General features: G+C 41.4%; 2 protein-coding genes across 5 annotated transcripts in view; both read left to right on the top strand.

Moving 5' to 3' along the window:
• The window catches only part of LOC147028874 (synaptic vesicle 2-related protein-like), a 172,088-nt gene extending 162,244 nt beyond the window's left edge, over positions 1-9,844 (top strand). For all 4 annotated transcript variants that reach the window (XM_085879652.1, XM_085879649.1, XM_085879651.1 and 1 more), the window contains exon 16: positions 9,180-9,844. In XM_085879652.1, coding sequence (XP_085735778.1) covers positions 9,180-9,443 — 264 coding nt within the window. In that variant the 3' untranslated portion in view covers positions 9,444-9,844. The remainder of the gene's footprint in view (positions 1-9,179) is intronic.
• The window catches only part of LOC147028873 (synaptic vesicle 2-related protein-like), a 460,702-nt gene that overhangs the window by 252,629 nt on the left and 188,568 nt on the right, over positions 1-19,505 (top strand). The gene's annotated exons all lie outside the window — the stretch shown is intronic.

Below are 19,505 nucleotides of genomic sequence, written 5' to 3' on the forward strand. Positions count from 1 at the left end.
TTTTATCAAAGTCACAAAAACGTAATATTTGGCCATCCACCAACAATCTTTACATAATCCGACGGCTCAGCGAGTCAGGCATGCGACGATAACCTTTATTGGGATAAAAAAAAGACTTTTAAACACCATCTTTATCGAAAACACCGTCAGTGCACACGCAAAACCATAAGTGACTCAACAACGCGTCTGCTCGAGTGCACTGCATCATGGGACGACCCATGTAGCGTCGAGTGAAATATTTTTATACAATCTTAAAACGTCTCCAAAACATCCGATTTTTACCAGAATTTCGACAGCCAAGTTTTAAGCGTGCTAAGTGATCGCAAAAACCAAATACAAAATTAAAATCAAAGTTAAAACGAACTCGTAATGTCGAGCGAAGCAAAAATCTCCATTTCTCCACATGAATTTATGGAATTATGTTTGACCTCACTGTGACCTTGACCTGTGACCGATTTTGACCAAAATCTAATCAGCGCAAGCCATCACCCTCCTGAATCACGTGGTCTAATTTGACATTGGTAGCTTCTTCCGTTCTCGAGTTATAACTTTTTTTTGGATGTTTGACCTCACTGTGACCTTGACCTTTGACCGATTTTGACCAAAATCTAATCAGCACTAGCCATCACCCTCCTGAATCACGTGGTGTAATTTGACATTGGTAGCTTCTTCCGTTCTCGAGTTATCGTGCCTCCAAACAAACAAACAAACACACAAACACACAAACAACAAACAAACAGAAACGGAACTGATAAATATACTTACGAAATCTTTAGATTTCGGAAGTAAAAAACAAACACACAAACAGAGGACAGAAGTCATCAATAAACTTACGAAATCTAAAGATTTCGTAAGTAACAAGCAGTCATAGACTGGTACTTACGAAATCATCAACTTGACCTCTGACCTTGTCTAATAAAAGCTGTCTCTCGAGAAGGTAGCGACGCAAACCAGAATTTTCTACAATGATTCTGTACCAAACCATCAAAAATAGAATGCTTGACCTCACTGTGACCTTGACCTTTGACTGATTTTGACCAAAATCTAATCAGCACGAGCCATCACCCTCCTGAATCACGTGGTGTAATTTGACATTGGTAGCTTCTTCCGTTCTCGAGTTATCGTGCCTACAAACAAACACACAAACACACACACACAAACAAACAAACACACAAACAGAGGACGGAAGTCATCAATATACTTACGAAATCTTTAGATTTCGTAAGTAACAAAAGAATGAAAAATCACTCATAGTGACACTTGGCGAAACAGAACAACACTCTGTATATCGCATAACTCCAAAAGGCTGAACAGTTACATTTTGTAACCCACTGATCGGTCGGATCTGAATCCGGACCTGAACCAAAATCGAATCGGCTTGTTCTTGTCACCGAAGCAACTCATCCACCTCGTTTTGTCATAACTCGTCCACAACTTTTTGAGATATCATGCGACATATAGTTTTTGGCCTTATCTCTCAATGGTGAAGAATCACTTGAAAAATTCTTTGATCTGGGTTCGGTTCGTCACCAAAATCGAGTTACTTAGTCCTCCTCACACACCCAACCTGTCCAGCAAGTTTCATCCGAACCCATCCACAATTGTTGAGATATCTTGCAATATCGTTTTAGCCCCATTTCTCTCTCTCAATGGTGAAGAAATCACTTTCAAATTAAATAATTCTCGTATCCGGATCCGGATTCTAATCTTCACCAAAATTAAATCAGTTCTTCCTCATCCCTAATCCCGATCCTGTCGAGCAAGTTTTGTCAGCATCTGTCCCTAACCTTTTGAGATATTGTGCGATATATCCGATCATTTTTGGTCCTATCTCTCAATGATGAAGAATCACTTAAATTCCACTATCCGGATCTGGATCTTCACCAAAATTATGTTTTGCTGTCCTTGGACAGTCACTTGCATTCACAAAAATTTCAGAATGATTGCTTAAAAACGGTGGCCAAAAATCGTGTGACAAACAGAAAAATGCTGCAGACCAACATACTTGGCGAGAAATATTTTCGCCAAGTAATGAAGGCTTTGGTCGTCAAATGTTTATGGCATAGAGACAGTGAAATTTACGATCCCCCCCCCCCCCACTCGTGAATGTTCAGGCAATTGTAGGCTATATGCAGTGTTTATCATTTCAAGCAGGGTTTCTGACTGCAGGTATCATATTGAATATTGAATGTTGGTGCCATCAAACTTGCTTATGAGTCCGGATGTCAAACACCATTTTTCAAGATGACCTTGCATTAGGATCCGCACAATGTTTTTCTGCATTTTTGTGATCAGACCATCTGAATGAATATTCCGATTGATGCCACTCTGGCACCCTTGAACATTTTTGAAGAAACCCATTAATATACAAATTAGCGGTGGCCATTGTCAAAATTACTATTTTCCTTAATATCTCCAAAAGTGAGCATCCAAATAGCCTGGTTGAGGTGTCTACACCGATGTTTTTTGGGTCACTGGTCATGAAAAAAGCACTTAAAATTTAATAACATTTAAATTTAGTTCATTAATATGCAAATTTGCAGTCACCATAATTGAAAATGTAGATAAATAGACATATAGATAGAAAAAAAAACACCTCAGTCTTTGTGAATATAGATCACTTTATTATTCATACAGATTCAACAATTCAACAGTATGCAATGAAAGCAGCAAACAACATGAACAAAAGAAGACATTCCTGTGTAAATCAAATGTTCATATATATATATATATATATATATATATATATATATATATATATATATATATATATATATATAAATATATATATATATATAATATGACACGTTTGTAAAGCTTATGAAGGCTACTTCAGTGCTTGGTGTCTCATTCAGTGTCAGTCATCATCAAAGGCAAATGCAGCAGCTGTCTTGGTGCGCTCATTCCTGCAGCCAGTATCTCCATGGCACGTACAGAAAACTGTGCATGGTAACTTGGCTGCTGTGCAGCGGCATTGAGCTGTGCAGCATTGCTTGTCCAAGGAACATCCACATCATATTAGCTCCATTACAATGGAAGCAACATGTCCTGGCCGATCGTTGATATCTCTGGTGGTGTAAGAGCGACGTTGGGCGGCAGCATAATTGAAAGTCAAGAGCTTGATGCCTCATCACGTTTCCATCCATACTGAGTGGGATCCCGAGGTGGTGGCTGCAGCTCAGCAGCTGACTTCCATATTGCTGTCTGGATATGAGTGTGTTGTACGTTTTGTTCAAAGGACTCTGTAGTTGGTGGCAGAGCCTTCAGATCTGGTGCTTTGATGGCATTTGGTTTCGCCATCTTCATGGACCACACCTCTTTGTGAACATCAGACATGTTGCTTCTCTCCTTGCTACCATAGCAAACAGCCATGAACACAGTGGCTTCGGCGATGACATCGTCAATAGATGAATCCACATTCCCCAGTTTTTGAAGTGAATGGCCTGCTGCGAGTGTCTTCTTGCCAGTCAGTTTACGTCTTCCATACATCTGGGCAACGGTGTCGCAACCTGTCAGTGCCTGTAAAGCTAACAGGTCTTGCACCATCCCGGCCTGCTTTCTGGCAGTGGCCCCAATGTCTATCAACGATCGGCCAGGACATGTTGCTTCCATTGTAATGCAGCATTGCAGATGAAGTTCTGCGAAGTGATACACAAGCAAGATGAACACATCAGTATCATCACAGATGGCTGTGATGCATTTTGCGCCATCTTCAGCAACTTTAGCGACTTGCTGAATCAGGATGACCTGCCTCCTTATGCGTAGTCTTCAAATCAGTGCGACACCTTTGGGCTCCATGGTGTATTTCCACTTGGGTGGACTCCTGTCACGTAATGATGAGCCTGTGTTGGCTCTGCTTTCTCTGTTGACTAATGTCAATCAAATTCTGGCAAATCAGTTCTATCAGCTGAACTTTGTTCTCAGTTACTGACAGAACCACCAGCTGTGGAGGCAGTGGAGTCTGGCGGTTCAACCTGTGGCGCCTGCGAGCTTGCTGCCCAGCTCTTGCTAATCTTGTTCCACTATTGATACTGAAATCATGATATCTGTCAAATACCAGATATACATCTGATTTGTCCACCTTTGCCATGATGTAGCTCGTGAAGTTGTCAACAGTCTTGCACAATTCCCCTGTTAGGCTAATGAATAACCCAGAGGATTGCACAACCATCTAAGATGGTGACTTCAGGTTGTGGACCCAGTCTTGAGATTTCCATTTGGAGATTCTTCTTCAATGTCAACTTGGTCTTTGCTCGATTCCCATCTCTCGATTCCCATCTCCCCCTTTTTCCCATGTCAATGTCAATGTCGATTCCCATCTCCCCCTTTTCATTGAACATTGATGTTGGCACAGGTGCACGCTCGTACTCTAAGACGTCACATAGTTTGATGTTTCGACTTTGATGGAGTCCCATGACCCTGGAGTAGATGAGATTTAGATCACAAACCTCAGTAGATCCCACACACATGACTTTCCGTGTCACTGCCAGAGTTATGACTTGTTTAGATAAGGGAGCGTTGAATCCTGCTGGCCAGCTTTCTTCATACGAATGCATCTGTGCTCGGCCAACTTCAACTGCCCTTGGCGCGTTCACCTTCTCCGGTCCAATTCTGCCAGTTACAATGTTGACAATTCTGTCTGCATGTTCGTTTGGGTTAAGTGGGTCAACACAGAACTGGAGTTTTCTGCTTATCTTATCTCGGTCCTCTGCATCAGATCGTAGGCATGATGGCTTCTCTTCCTTGTGAATGGTCACCTCTGTGACTATGTGCCCCTCAGACATATATGTGAGATCGTGGACTATCTGACTAAACGTGTGCATACTATAGGCCCACTTCTTCAGTGTAGAAGGCTTCAGTGTAATGCCAACGATTCCATGTATGCCATGACCGTAGCGCATGAATGTGGACTCGATGTACATATCCGACCATATGCCATTCCATGAGCCTTTCCATCGATCGAAGGTAGTAGAGCCCATATCTCGCATAGTTGTGATGTCCAGCCACGAATAAGTCGGGGAGCATCTCCTTCATCGCACAAAGATGCAATGGCCAGTCTCCTTCACGCTCAGCACGAACAAATGCCATCATGATGAATACAGGTTTCACAAGGTTCTGTACCCATAGTTGTGTGGTCATGCTCTTTGTTGCTTTGGTTTCAAGAGTGTCCATTAAGTCTTCATGACTTTCTGCCTGAGCCACGCTGGAACGAAGGACCTCCTCAGTCACCAATCGCAGGGCCCTGAAGTTTTGGGGAAACTTTTTTCCACCAAGCATATGAGCAGCACCTCCAAAGGCAGATTTCATCATGTCTTCCAGCTCACTTTCAGCTATCAAGTTCCCCACACAACCGATGAAACTCATAAGGGTGTGCATGCCGCCCAGCCTTGGTATGAACTGGGTAGATCGCTCAGGATAAACCCATTTAACATAAACGGCCACTCGATACAGCTGTTGGTCATTTGGGAAGATGGTTACGGTTTGTCCACACTCTGCGGTCAAGCGTTTTCCCTCCTCCATTGCCGCAAACATCGTGTCCGGATCAGCTGGATCCATATCTATGAGTGGTGTATAAATGGCCCTCGCTGCAGGTTGGATGGATCGTCCTTGCTCTCTGCAGAGCTTCGTATTAAAGCCACCAAACTCTGGTGTGTTCTGATTAGAAGTGATTTGCTTCAGAAAAGAGAAATCCATATCTTGAACTCTCCTAAGTTGTATAGCTTGATGAGCCAATACGTGGAGAGGTAACACCACATGTGTGGCTTCTTCAACTGCCATCGCTGGTTTCTCAGGTCCCTTGTACCTTTGAACCGAAATGTCTTCTGTCACAGGTGTCTTCATTTCATCACGGGTCAATCATCTGATGATGGCTTCATCTTCAGATGTGGAAGATATCTTCTGATCTTTTATGGTAAGTAGTACTGCAAGAGAATGTGTTGAAACGAGTCCATTCTGGGATGAGATATTTGTGTCGAAGTTGTCAGCAACAACCTGAACGAGGCCACATTCAGCATTGGCGGTTCCCCTAATCCTGGAGTGAACAGTTGCAGCCTTTGTTGCTGATCCCTTGAAACGCTGAAACTCATCATAGGAACAGGTCACACGATAGTTGTACAACTGCTCGATGAGGCTTTTATGACTGACTAGAACTCCCAGTGCTATTTGGAGTGTAGTTGGTCGTTTGGTGATCATATTCGTTATGATGTTTCCTATCAGAGCTCCTGGAAGTGTGCAGTCCAGTTTAGCTGATATTTTGGAGAGTAGCAATTGAAGGGTTGAACTCACTCCTTCATTAGCAATATCTATATTAATTCCAGTCTGATAGGAACTGGGGTCGGACGACAACTGCTTAGATTCCTGTGCAACCGTCTTGGCAATTCGTTCTATGGAAACATCAATGGCGTCTTCTTCATCTGATGCTACTAAGTTGATCGCAGTGGACACTCTGCTGTGAAACAAGATTAAACTAGCGACACCTTCACCAGACAGAACCAGAAGCTCAGAGCCAAGTATATCCAACAATTTGGATAACAGGGTTCGTTGAGAGAATAGCTTTCCTCCATGATCCTTGTACATATTGTAGACTTCTACTGAATTCCAGATTCGCAACATGTCGTTTTTCATCGATAGGATGGTAGAACTGACAGCTGGCTCAATGTCCTGAGTTTCTCTGCCACTGTGTGCTGCTGCTGCAACAGAACGGCGTGCCATGAAGGACTTTCTGCAGTCATCGTGATATCTCGCATCAGCAGCATGAAGATCGCTGATTGCACCCATTAATCGTATCTTGACCTGGCGTCCTCCTTCATCCTGGCGGGAATCGATAACATCGAGAATAGTTTGTTTGAAAGTTGTCCGATCAACAAGATCTGCAGTCCCACAAAGGAGAACTCGCCGCCAACGATTAGGATTCTTCTTATCAAAATCCATGATGCACTTTTCTCCGCAAAAAATGCAATGTTCTTTAAAGTCAAATACTCTCGTCTTTGAACAGCGGCTTCTTTTGCTTGTTGAAGCGTTTTCCAAACAGACATTACTCATTCGTTTCAAGTGTCTTTCTATGTGTGAGCGTGATGTGTACATTGACACACAGTCTCTATGGCATTTGAGCTCGATAGATTCGTCTGCCTGTAATCTCTGTTCAAGCTCTTCATGTTTACCATCTTGTCTTGCTTTGCTTGACTGGATGATACTTCGCACTCTGTCTGGACCAACTCTTACCAGAGGTTTTCCAGCTTTAGTTGCATCGCAGGGACTGAAGAAACGGTCTCCCATGGTGATGGAGCCTCAACCTGTTACAATAGAGTTAATTGTAAATATCAGTAAACATTTAATTTCTTTGTTCGTATTTTTAAAAATTCTCAGGAAACAGGTTCCACCCTGTGTACTTTTAAAAATCAATAAAATACAGAGTCGCTTTCAGACAGATCATGTAAATAATAACTAAAAAAACTTGCTCACAAATAATATCGATCATTCTACTGTATCAGAAGACATTACTCTTACTGAAAACTCAGTTCTCCATGTTTCTTTCATTACATTACAAGCCTCAACTTACTTGATCAGAAACAGTTCATGCTGTTAATCTTCTGAGGTCAGCCATTTCTTCACAACTGTACTGGGGATAAACGGCTCTGCGCAAGTTATTTTCAAACAGTTTTGTTGTTGTTGTATAACTGTACTGCAAAAACGCCGATCGGTGCGGACAAATTCAGGGGGAAGGGTGATTCTAATTTGCATATTAATGAGCTAAATTTAAATGTTATCAAATTGTAAGTGGGTTTATCATGACCAGTGACCCTAAAAACATGGGTTTGGACACTTCATCCAGGCTGTTTGGATGCTTACTTCTGGAGATATAAAGAAAAATTGTTATTGTAATAATGGCAACTGCTAATTTGCATATTAATGAGCTAAATTTAAATGTTATTAAATTGTAAGTGGATTTCTCATGACCAGTCACCCTAAAAACATGCGTGTCGACACTTTATCCATGCTGTTTGGATGCTTACTTCTGGAGACATAAAGAAAAATTGTTATTTTGAAAATGGCAACTGCTAATTTGCATATTAATGTGCTAAGTTTAAATGTTATTAAATTTTAAGTGGGTTTATCATGACCAGTGACCCTCAAAACATAGGTATAGACACCTCAACCAAGCTATTTGGATGCTTACTTTTGGAGATATTAAGAAAAATAGTAATTTTGACAATGGCCACCGCTAATTTGCATATTAATGGACTTCTACAAAAATGCTCAAGGGTGCTGGAGTGGCATCAATCGGAATATTCATTCAGATAATCTGGTGATCACAAAAATGCAGAAAAACATTGTGCGGACCTTAATGCAAGGTCATCTTAAAAAATGGTGTTTGACATCCGGACTTATAAGCAAGTTTTATGGTACTGTTGTGGATTTTTTTTAACCCACCCTGTTGTGATCGTTGAAGGATTCTACCTGGCCGATTGTGGAATCCTATTTGACTTCAGACAGAGTTTAACGTTTGTCCGATTTGGTTATAAAATCCTGCATTAAAACCACCAACACTGATAACCGATGTCCACACAAGTCCTTTCTTTGAAACAATTTATTTTTCTAATTATCCACCATACACTTCTCGCCCTCATACAATGAACTGAAGAATCCCCATTGATTGCAATATTTTTTATCTTCTATTTCATTTATTCTTACTTTAGTTAACAGTTAGACCAACCTGATTCAATTCACTTCCACATTACATCAGAGAGTTTTATTCTAACTTGGTACTTGGTCAGTTCCAAGGAGTACAAGCCCCTGAGATTCTAATACTTCCTCAGGTACTTGCACTGAAACAATTTTACATTTCAAAGCATTTTATACTTTCATGGGTGAGTGGTGGGGGCTATCAACCCAGACTGCAGACGTGTCCTTTAGACGAGAAGCCACTTCGTACATTTCGAGGCAAAGGTTCGTGGTTATCAGCTCGGTCACTCTGCTCCAGCCCAATACTTTTATCATCATTTAGGGCAAAAGTCTCTTGGCCAGAAAGGACAGCCAATTCAACTTGTAGCATAAAAGTTACATTTCTAAAACTCCATTTGTTACAATTTAGAATACATTAATATAAATATTTCCCCCACAGCACCAACATGTGCTGAGATTAAGCACGAGTTGTGGTGAAATGCCGACACTGTCTGCAGGTTGTCGAGGCTCGTACTGCCGCAGGCATCTATGCCTCATGCGCACTTTTGGCCAGCATCGCAGTACTTCAATTACCATTGGAGACCAAAGGCCAGAGACTAAACTCCAACAACCGAGCTTCTGATCGAGTGGAAATGATGACAGACAAAGGAACACACCCTGGAACATGCAGGCCTCCTGTATCCAAAAATCTCAAGGTTCAAAATTCCTCTATCCTGTCCCTGAATGACACAGTTGCTGAAGAACAGGAGACTTTGTTCTGACATGAAGCTTCCTGACAGTTTTTGTTGTGGTGGTTGTGGAACCTTGCTGACTTCCTCAGTTGTTAATTTTACTCTCAACGATCATGACAGTTTGGTTTAATTCCTCTGTGTTATTTCTTTTTTGTTGTTAGAAGGATATTACTGCACTATTTTGTTGGAATAGTCCTACCAAGTTTTATCAGGTGATTTTTTTTTTCACAATGATGTTATGAATACCCTCACATCCAGTAGTTATTTGGAATACCATATGGATTTCAATAGTTATTTGTGTGAAGCAAGGTAAAAGTGTATATTTTGTCTGTCATTTGGAACTGTTATCTTTCAATGAAAAAGTCTTTGCCTTCACCGCTTTGGTTGGCTTACTGATGTGAATAAACATTTCTTCATTGATTGTACACTGACGTTCTCTCTAAGGACCGACTGGTTCAGGCTTTCAAAGGAGTTTCTTGTTCTGGCTTCTTTCACCAGTGGATGCATGAGAGGGTGAAGACCAGGTGAAAGCTTCTGTGAACACTTCCTCCATCCATGAACTGACAACACAGCAGGGGCAGATCCAAAAAAACTTTTAGGAGGGGTTCACTTAAGGTTAAGATGTTCTCGTATTGTGAAATGTACCACCAAGCTTTATTCAAGTCTATGTACGTGTCTTGGAAAAACCGGTTAACTTATCCACAGCTAGCAGTGTCCGACCATAAATTTACTTTCTCCACAGAAAAATTTGGGAATATCGAGCTACTTGACGAAGAGGCCCCAAGCCTCAAAAAAGGCGTCAAACTTGCCATTACGGATCATCAGATCATTAATTATAATAATGGACGATGTAGCCAGTGAAACTTTGAATGACCTGGTGAAATAGTTCAGGATTGTACTGCGCTTTGCTGAAGGACACAATCCCAAAAATGTTACCTTTCTCCTCAGAACTATAACTAAACACCGAGTCACAGGGATTAATACAGAACCAGCGGCGAAAAGTATCGCAGCTTGGATTAATTGGAGAGTGAAAGCAAAAGACGTGCGATTGCCGATTGTCCAGTGATATCTCGCACGACGATCATGTGACATAATTGTAAGGGAGGAGGGGTTCACATGCACCCGATAAACCCTCTCCCCCGGATCCACCAATGCACAGATTTCCCCAAGTTCCTCAACACTTAAATCTTCCCAGACATCTGCTTAGCCACATGACAGTCTGGTATCTTTCTCAATATTGGCACCATTCTCCATCACCATTTGGGTCAAAAGTATATTACAGCAAAGCCTTGTCTTAGGGATAGACATGTCCCCCCCCCCCTCCCCAATGTGATTAACAGATTCTTCTCATTCACTTTGACCTCCGTCTCTTTCAATTCACTCATCTATCGTCTTTCTTTCGCTTCTTCTTTCCCTATTATTCACCGTCTCCCCTTCCCCTTGACCTTTAACCCCTGAACCCGCGCCCTCTCACAAGGTATAAAAATCCACCCCTATGCTCTCTGATGTCACTGACTCACCCCAAACCTATATCAACCTTTACCCTGTGTTCTTCTTTTGCTCTGAGGAAAGGCCTGAAATTCAGCTCTCCTTGCTTCCCATTGGGGTTTGCATACTTCAGCCAATAATCTCTTTATTCCATCCATTGTTAAAGCAAAAGGTGACTTATTTTCCCACTCTCATCTCATGCTCTCCTTGTCCACTTTTTCTCTGCAAGACAAAGGCTCGTGGAAGAGCAAAATTGAATTTCAACTTCCAGGTCCGGTTCGTGAGCTGCGGTATTCTTGAGTCTCTGTTGACTTTCTCAGAGAACTTTTCCCAGTTGTTTTTTTTGTTGTTGCGTTTTTACTGTTATTTTGTTATCTCTATGTTTGCTGTGTGTTTGTGGTTCTCTTTTGTTTTAAAACTTGTGCCAATTAGTGAGTATTTGTCAGACTTTTCATGTTGGGTTCCTTGAGGCAGAATCATCCTCAATATCGTGTTTATTTTATTTGCTACTTGTTAACTTCAGTGTTTTGTATTTTCACCACAATCCCTCTACCACTCTTTCAATTCCTTCCAACTACAGCGTTTCATGTCGTAAAGTACCAAACAAAACAAAAAAATAAATTCCCTTTTCACCTACACCTCCCGTAACCACGTGACTTCTTCTACCTCCTCTTCCTCTTCCTTCTACTCTTTGCCTATTCACTTTTCCAATCCCACTTTGATCATGAAGGTATTCACCATACACCTTCATAATCTTTTTGGTTCAAGAGCGCCAGCCAGAGTGACCACTATATTCGTTATGTCTGTCTGTGTGTCTGTCTGTCCAGAGCATAACTCCGTGGACTTTTATCCGATCTTGATGAAACTTGGTTATGTGTTCAATATCAATGTCTAGTTGTGTTTTCCTGGATGAGGGCGTGCTACACCCATTGTGGGCAGAGCCACGCCCCAAAATAGCCATTTTTAGGGGGCAGTCGGATTAAAAATCTATCTTCTCCGAGGGAATTGAATGAATGGAATGGGTTCTTCGGTATTTGAAGAGCTAAATGAATTATCTAAAACTTGTCATTGTCCGATTTTTCGTTTTCGTCCCAAGGTAAGGGTCACAGCGTCAAAAACTTAGAAAATTGCGAATTTTGACGTTAAAATCATACGACCACCCAAACTTTGAGAGCTAGGATGACAATATTTTTTTATGCATAATCGAGTTATTCCCCACCTAAAGTCTTGAAACCATTTTGCTCTATCTCGAACACCTTGCCCGTGCACCCCCTTCAAGCTTGTTTTTATGCTGATTTCATCAAAGTATGGATATAATCCGAGGAGTGTGAAATGCCATATAGCCTATATGAAGTTATATTGTTCCTCAAATGTTCCAGAGGAAGTTTTGCACCAAAGGTCATAATCCTTGACCTTTGACCTTTCAGGGCCACAAAGGTCAAATTTTCAAAGTTGTGGGAATCGAACCGGGTTTTCAACCTTCTTCGACAAACTAACTCCAATAAGCTATAGCACGTATCCTGTTTCCTTATTTTAATGTCCACAACATTGTTTTGTGACCTTTAAAGGTTATGCAAAGGTCAAATTTTGAAAGTTGTTTAATGAAACCGGGTTTTCGACATTTTTGCAGCTAAATAACCTGTCATGTTGATTATTTTTATAACTTGGTCAAAATTATGACATTGCCGCATCCTTAGACTTCGGAAACGATCTACATCATCAAATACCGCTCGTGAACCATCGTCGCCTACAGGCTTGTCTTCATCTTTTCCTTTACTCTGCCCCCCCCCCCAACCCTACCTAATATTAAAATATAAAAAAGTCTTTTTAAATGTTTCTACTTCCTCTTTCACACGTATGGTTCTCTGTATTATATCATAATACTCTTCTCCTTCTTCTTCTTCAAAAGTCTGTTTTAAATTTCACCTTTCTTTCATGCTGTGTCTAAACAGTCCAACTGTTACAATGTTTCCTTTCTCCCTTCTCTTAACTCCCCTTTGATGTGGATTTTTTTTAACCCACCCCGTTGTGATCGTTGAAGGATTCTACCTGGCCGATTGTGGAATCCTATTTGACTTCAGGCAGAGTTTAACGTTTGTCCAATTTGGTTATGAAATCCTGCAGAAAACCCACTGACACTGATAACCGATGTCCACACAAGTCCTTCCTTGTGAAACAATTTATTATTCTAATTATACACCATACACTTCTCACCCTCATACAATGAACTTAAGAATCCCCATTGATTGCAATATTATTTGGTTCTATATAATTTATTCTTACTTTAGTTAACAGTTAGACCAACCCGATTCAATTCACTTCCACATTACATCAGAGAGTTTTGTTCTAACTTGGTACTTGGTCAGTTCCAAGGAGCACAAGCCACTGAGATTCTAATACTTCCTCAGGTACTTGCACTGAAACAATTTTACATTTCAAAGAATTTTATACTTTCATGAGAGAGTGGTGGGGGCTATCAACCCAGACTGCAGACGTGTCCTTTAGAGGAGAAGCCACTTCGTATATTTTGAGTCAAAGGTTCACTGTTATCAGCTTAGGTCGCTCCGCTCCAGACCAAGACTTTTACTAACATTTAGGGCAAAAGTCTCTTGGCCAGAAAGGACAGCCAATTCAACTTGTAGCATAAAACTTACATTTCTCAAACCCCATTTGTTACAATTTAAAATACATTAATATAAATTTTTCCTCACACTCCCCCGTTTTTTTTTTAAAATAAGGAAAATTTGAATAATTTTTCTTACACATGATTACCATGTCCCGTTCCTGAAGGAGAAAAGATTTCCATTACTCAAGTTCAAGCAACAATGGCAGCGAGTGCTCATATCAGAAAATGAGTGAGTTTCCATTTAATTTATGGCCTGTTCATCAGCATGTGTCACACATTGAAAACATGCTACCCAAAGTCAGAAGATAAACAGGTCAGGGTGTGGATAGAGCACCCAACGGGAAATACAATCGAAGCATTCCTTGAGCTGAGGAGAAGGTAGATGTGGGCAAGTACAAGCTTGGGCCGGAAACTGGGTTGAAGGAGACGAAAAGGAACACATGTTGTCAACGACTCGCAGTGTGGAACTCCAGGAATCGAGAGTGTGGCTGAGAACATTCCTTGAGGCAGGCACCACACAACACCGACTTTGCTCAACCTTCTCCTCAGTGGGTTTTTTTCTCTTTTTCCCACATTGCTCCATCTTATCTCCTCAGGAAGGGATACAGTTTCATGATAATGTGTTGAAGGCTCAATCACCAAAATCTGGGTTCTCCCATCATCCAATCTTTGTATGGAAGTTATTTCCAAGCTTCATTTAGATGAAATCGTACATTTCATAGTTTAACTGCATTCAACACTCAGAAACAAACAAAAACAAAGTTAACATCGAGTAAACATCATGGGTAAACATCATGGGCTCATGTATTTCCACAAGACTGACAAAGGTTCTTCCAAAGCATTCAACTTGCATTATGAATATTTTATCTCTTTCCTTATTATTTCCCTAAATGACAACTAAAATATACAGAAATCTCAGTTGTTTGTGTACTCAAAACATTCATCTCATTTGCTATTTCCATGTTAAAGCAAACAGTCTTTATCAGGGTTTCAATTTGCGATCAATAATTCTTTTCACAAAAATATTCCATCATTCATCCCAAAATATGAAAGTAATCTATTTCTTCAAGAACCGAATCCAATTCGATTTTGCAGTTACCATTTTAACATTCATATCTGCTAAACAATTTACAGTTTCATTCACAAATAGTTCCAGAGCAACTGCCAATTTTATCATGTTGATTCAATTCTCAGTAAATTTTCCTTATCCTCAATAAACAGATTAACAAGGGTTTTTTTTTTAAATGAGCTTAGTCTGAAAGTAACTAACACATTTACCGCACAACCCCCAAAACCCAACTAACACATTTACCGCACAACCCCCAATCCACTCTGCTCGGCCATCTTGGCATCGAGTTGCCGAGCTGCAGAGCGTCCTTGGCTGCAGGGCGTAAAATATCTCAAAAATAATGTTTAACCAATTTCTCTTAAACAACACTCTGAATTCCATCGACATTTTAAATCTCTGACATTTTCCATCTATCCACTTCTCTCTCACCAAAACAGCAAACATGCTGCCATTTTTCCAACTCACATACACAAACCATCTATCACTTCCTCTGACCTTCTCAATTACGAATCCATTTTCCTTTATCAAAACAAATAAATCATTTTAAACAGTTGTACAAAAATTGTCAAATCACTTGTCACATCTGTCATCAGGCGAATATCATTTAAATTTCAGCTCAAACACTGTCTACACATGAAGCTACACCCTCCCCAAACTTTATCCCAGTTTTGGGGAAAGCATCTTAAACTCCAGACTAATAAACATCCAATCTCTCTTAAACAACTTTTTGGTCAAAACAATAAAATATTTCCTTTTAAAATCCATAAATCAAAAATAAAATCTTCAGCATCTATCCAATTAAATCATGAATTTACCTTGACTGAATTGATCAAAGGGTTACACTGGGTTGTTTGCCATTGCCTTCCCAGCACAAGTTCAGGCAACATTAATATTTACAGACAAATCACGTTTCTTCATTTTAATCAAAATCTTCGAAACATTTCTGACACGTCCTCAGAGCTTGCCCAGCACTTAAACCTGCTGGGTTGTGTAATTACAAATCATCACAATGCCAGCGAGAGCTCAATTCCCAAGACTTCACATTCCGAATATATCCCACATTCACAATTATTTCAATTTATCCAAAATCCCGATGGTTTTTTAAATAAAACTTCAACACTTTTCCCCAAATGGACTTCACTTTAAACAGATTCAGTAGAGAGGGTACGCCACCAACACCAAGGAACAAGGAACAGGAAGTTCTCTCCACATCCAGTGGGAAGAAAAAGAAAAAACTCTGACAGGCAAAACCCACAGTTTAGCATTACTCTGTCATGGCTTCAACACACACACTAACGAGCATTGCATCTCAGACTCGCATGTCATCACGTGACAAATACCAATCACATTTCTATATCATTTTAAAGTCATTGCCAACGGCATGCACACTTCGACAAATAGCCCCCACCCTCTTGAATCTGCATATGAATCGAATTTCACACTTAAAGCTAAGGCTCAAACACAGTCTAAGTGGAGAGACATGCCACCACCCACAGATCCAGTGGAGGGGGCGAGCTGCACAGTCCCAGCCCCCACAGATTGAATGCACACACACACAACCGCGACATTCGCGTTATCAGCACCAACCACGAACAGCCAAGCTGCTTTGACTCTCTGCCTGAAGTTTATTAATTGTTAAAAATATCATCAAAATCCCAACAGAACACGTTTCATTACAGTGAAATCTATTGGACTCGCACAAGTTTAATTTTTTTTTTTTTTACTCTCAGCAACACATGCATCTCAATGCAAATCACCAGCCACGCTCCCAGCCGGTCAATCGTCTCCTGCACTCTACAAAACGTTTCATGCAAATCATTGCATTTACAAATCCGTAAAACCTCCACACAATATAATATAACAACCACACTGCCAACAAACTTCGAGTGAGTTCAATGAACAAAAGGTAACTCATAACTCTTACAAACAGGTAACTTATAATATTTATCTATTTCCCCTTAACTATAACCCTATCTCGGCGTCTCAGCCGTGTCCCCGGCCTCTCTCTCAGCCGGTCCGTATCAATGCAAACATGTGGCATGTCGCTTCATCATGCCCATTTAATTACTCGTCTGGCTCCTCATCGAGCCTCTTCTTGTAATGTGCCCTCTGCACTCCTCCAGCACTTTTCTAAAACAACTACAGTACTTATCGTTTACTTTAAAACGGACTCTCTCCGCCGGATCATCTTCTTTCTATCAATAAAATTATCTGACAATGAACTTTTCTTTGTTCGAAATGCGTTACCTGCTGAGAGCGCTCTCCCTTACCTTCGCTCAAGCACTTGTCGTTCCTCCAGGCACTGCTTCCGGCAGATTAAGCACCTCCGGTCACGAGCACCGCACCAACGTCTGTTCGAATCCGAGTCACCAGGCGCCAACTGATGTTGATTTTTTTTAACCCACCCCATTGTGATCATTGAAGGATTCTACCTGGCCGATTGTGGAATCCTATTTGACTTCAGGCAGAGTTTAACGTTCGTCCGATTTGGTTAAAAAATCCTGCATTAAAACCACCAACACTGATAACCGATGTCCACACAAGTCCTTTCTTTGAAACAATTTATTTTTCTCATTATCCACCATACACTTCTCATCCTCATACAATGAACTTAAGAATCCCCATTGATTGCAATATTTTTTATCTTCTATTTCATTTATTCTTACTTTAGTTAACAGTTAGACCAACCCGATTCAATTCACTTCCACATTACATCAGAGAGTTTTATTCTAACTTGGTACTTGGTCAGTCCCAAGGAGTACAAGCCACTGAGATTCTAATACTTCCTCAGGTACTTGCAGTGAAATAATTTGAAATTTCAAAGCATTTTATACTTTCATGAGAGAGTGGTGGGGGCTATCAACCCAGACTGCAGACGTGTCCTTTAAACGAGAAGCCACTTCGTACATTTCGAGGCAAAGGTTCGCTGTTATCAGCTCAGGTCACACCGCTCCAGACCAAGACATTTATCAACATTTAGGGCAAAAGTCTCTTGGCCAGAAAGGACAGCCAATTCAACTTGTAGCATAAAACTTACATTTCTAAAACTCCATTTGTCACAATTTAGACTACATTCATATAAATTTTTCCCCCACACCTTTATTCCACCCCTCACCTAACGTCTTTAAACATATCTCTGACATTAAAATTAAAAAAATTCCACTTTGCAATGCATGTTCGTGTTCCATCAGTCTTTCTTTTTTTCCAACTTCAGTGCCAATTCACCCCACCTCCTTAAATCTACCTCCTCCTAACTCCCCAGCGATCATACCCCATCCTTACCCCTCCCATATTGCCCCTCTTCCTACCTCCTCTCAAAGCACTTCTCCACTGTCATCTGCTTTACTTGCAGCAACTCTTCTGGTGTCCCAAATTGTGTGCTGTTCAAACATCTGTGGGATCCAGTCCAACTTAACAGATATCTCACTCTTTCAATCACTGCACTCCTCAACATCTCAAACATGCTCATTCCTTCCTCTCATCACACCTCCCCTCTTCCTACCCCCTCAAATCTTGTACCTACCCCTGCCCTCCCTTCTTCACCATCGCACTACCAAGGCTCATTCTCCCCAACTCTCCCCTCTCCCTCCTACCCCATGGCTATGCCTGCTCTCATCATCTCCCCTCCCTCTCAAAGCTTTGCTCTCACCCCTCCTTCTCAAATTGGCCACCTCATCCCTCTTCAAAGCAAACTTCACTCTCTTCCTCCTCCAAGCTTCCCACCCACCTTTCTCAAAAGCTCCTACCACACCTTTCTCCCCAAAATTCTCCCTCTCACCCTTCTTCCTTCAATCCCCCCACCCTCATTACCCCATCTCAAAGCTGCTTCCTTCCCTCTGCCCCCTCTCTTACTCCCCACTGTGCCTCATCCCATCACCACCTAGCATTTTGTCATCCTTCTCATCCAGCCCTCTCCCCAAGCTCTTCTGGAATCTCCTACACACTGTCAACAACTCTCCTTGCCTCCCCACTCTCCTTCTCTCCTATCCTCCCCCTCCCCTCCCCTCACCTGCACCCAAAACCTCCTCTCCTCTCTCTTTCTTAACAGTGTGGACCTCAAACATCTGGGCCCTTCGCTCAACCTGACTGTTCTCTCCATACAGGTTGCCAATGACAAACCAGACATAATCTTCTTAACAGAAACTTTTCTCCTTCAAGACGTTTCTGACTCCTTAGTTTCTCTGCCTGGTTACTCCCTCCTCCAGTAGGATAGGCGTGAGCCTTGTTTTGGCGTAGGAGTTGCTCTCTTTATCAAAAGAACTATTCCTCACTCTCCATGCACTGCGCTCACTCTTCCATGCCCCCCCCCCCCCAAGCAACACCTCTGGCTACAGCTTCCTCTCTGCTGCCAACTCTTATTTATATGTGTGTTGTACCATCCACCAAACAGTGATGATTCCATTTTCAGTACGCTCACCAAAAACATGGACCAACTTCAATCCACTCGTCCCAATTCTCTTCGTCATATGTGGTGACTTCAGTTGTCATCATGCCAGTTGGCTGGGTGTAGGTACCTCTATCACCTGCCATGGCACTTCAGCAAGGGACTTATGCGACTCTTTGGGACTGATACAGTTTGTCAACCTTCTGACCCAGATCTCAGTCAATGGTACTCCATCTATTCTGGATTTGGTTTTGACCAATTTCCCTGCAAATATCTGCTGGTCTTCTTCTGCTCTAATTGGGTCATCTGACCATATGCTTGTTAAAGTGGACATGTCTCTGGCCATTATTAGAGAACTCCAGTGTCCCTGAGCCTGAGAACCTGAGCTTGACCCCAGCGAAAGAACAGTAAGAACAAACCCCAACTTTCAAGAGACTGTCGTGGCATATAAATACCAAAACATATTTAGCCTCATTGGAAAATTTAGAAAAAAAGTGGAAAATTTAGAAAAAAGTGGAAAATTGA

This window comes from Eptatretus burgeri, chromosome 4 (assembly GCF_056783735.1).
Source record: "Eptatretus burgeri isolate ZD-2024b chromosome 4, Ebu_testis_v1, whole genome shotgun sequence".
Lineage (NCBI taxonomy): Eukaryota > Metazoa > Chordata > Myxini > Myxiniformes > Myxinidae > Eptatretus > Eptatretus burgeri.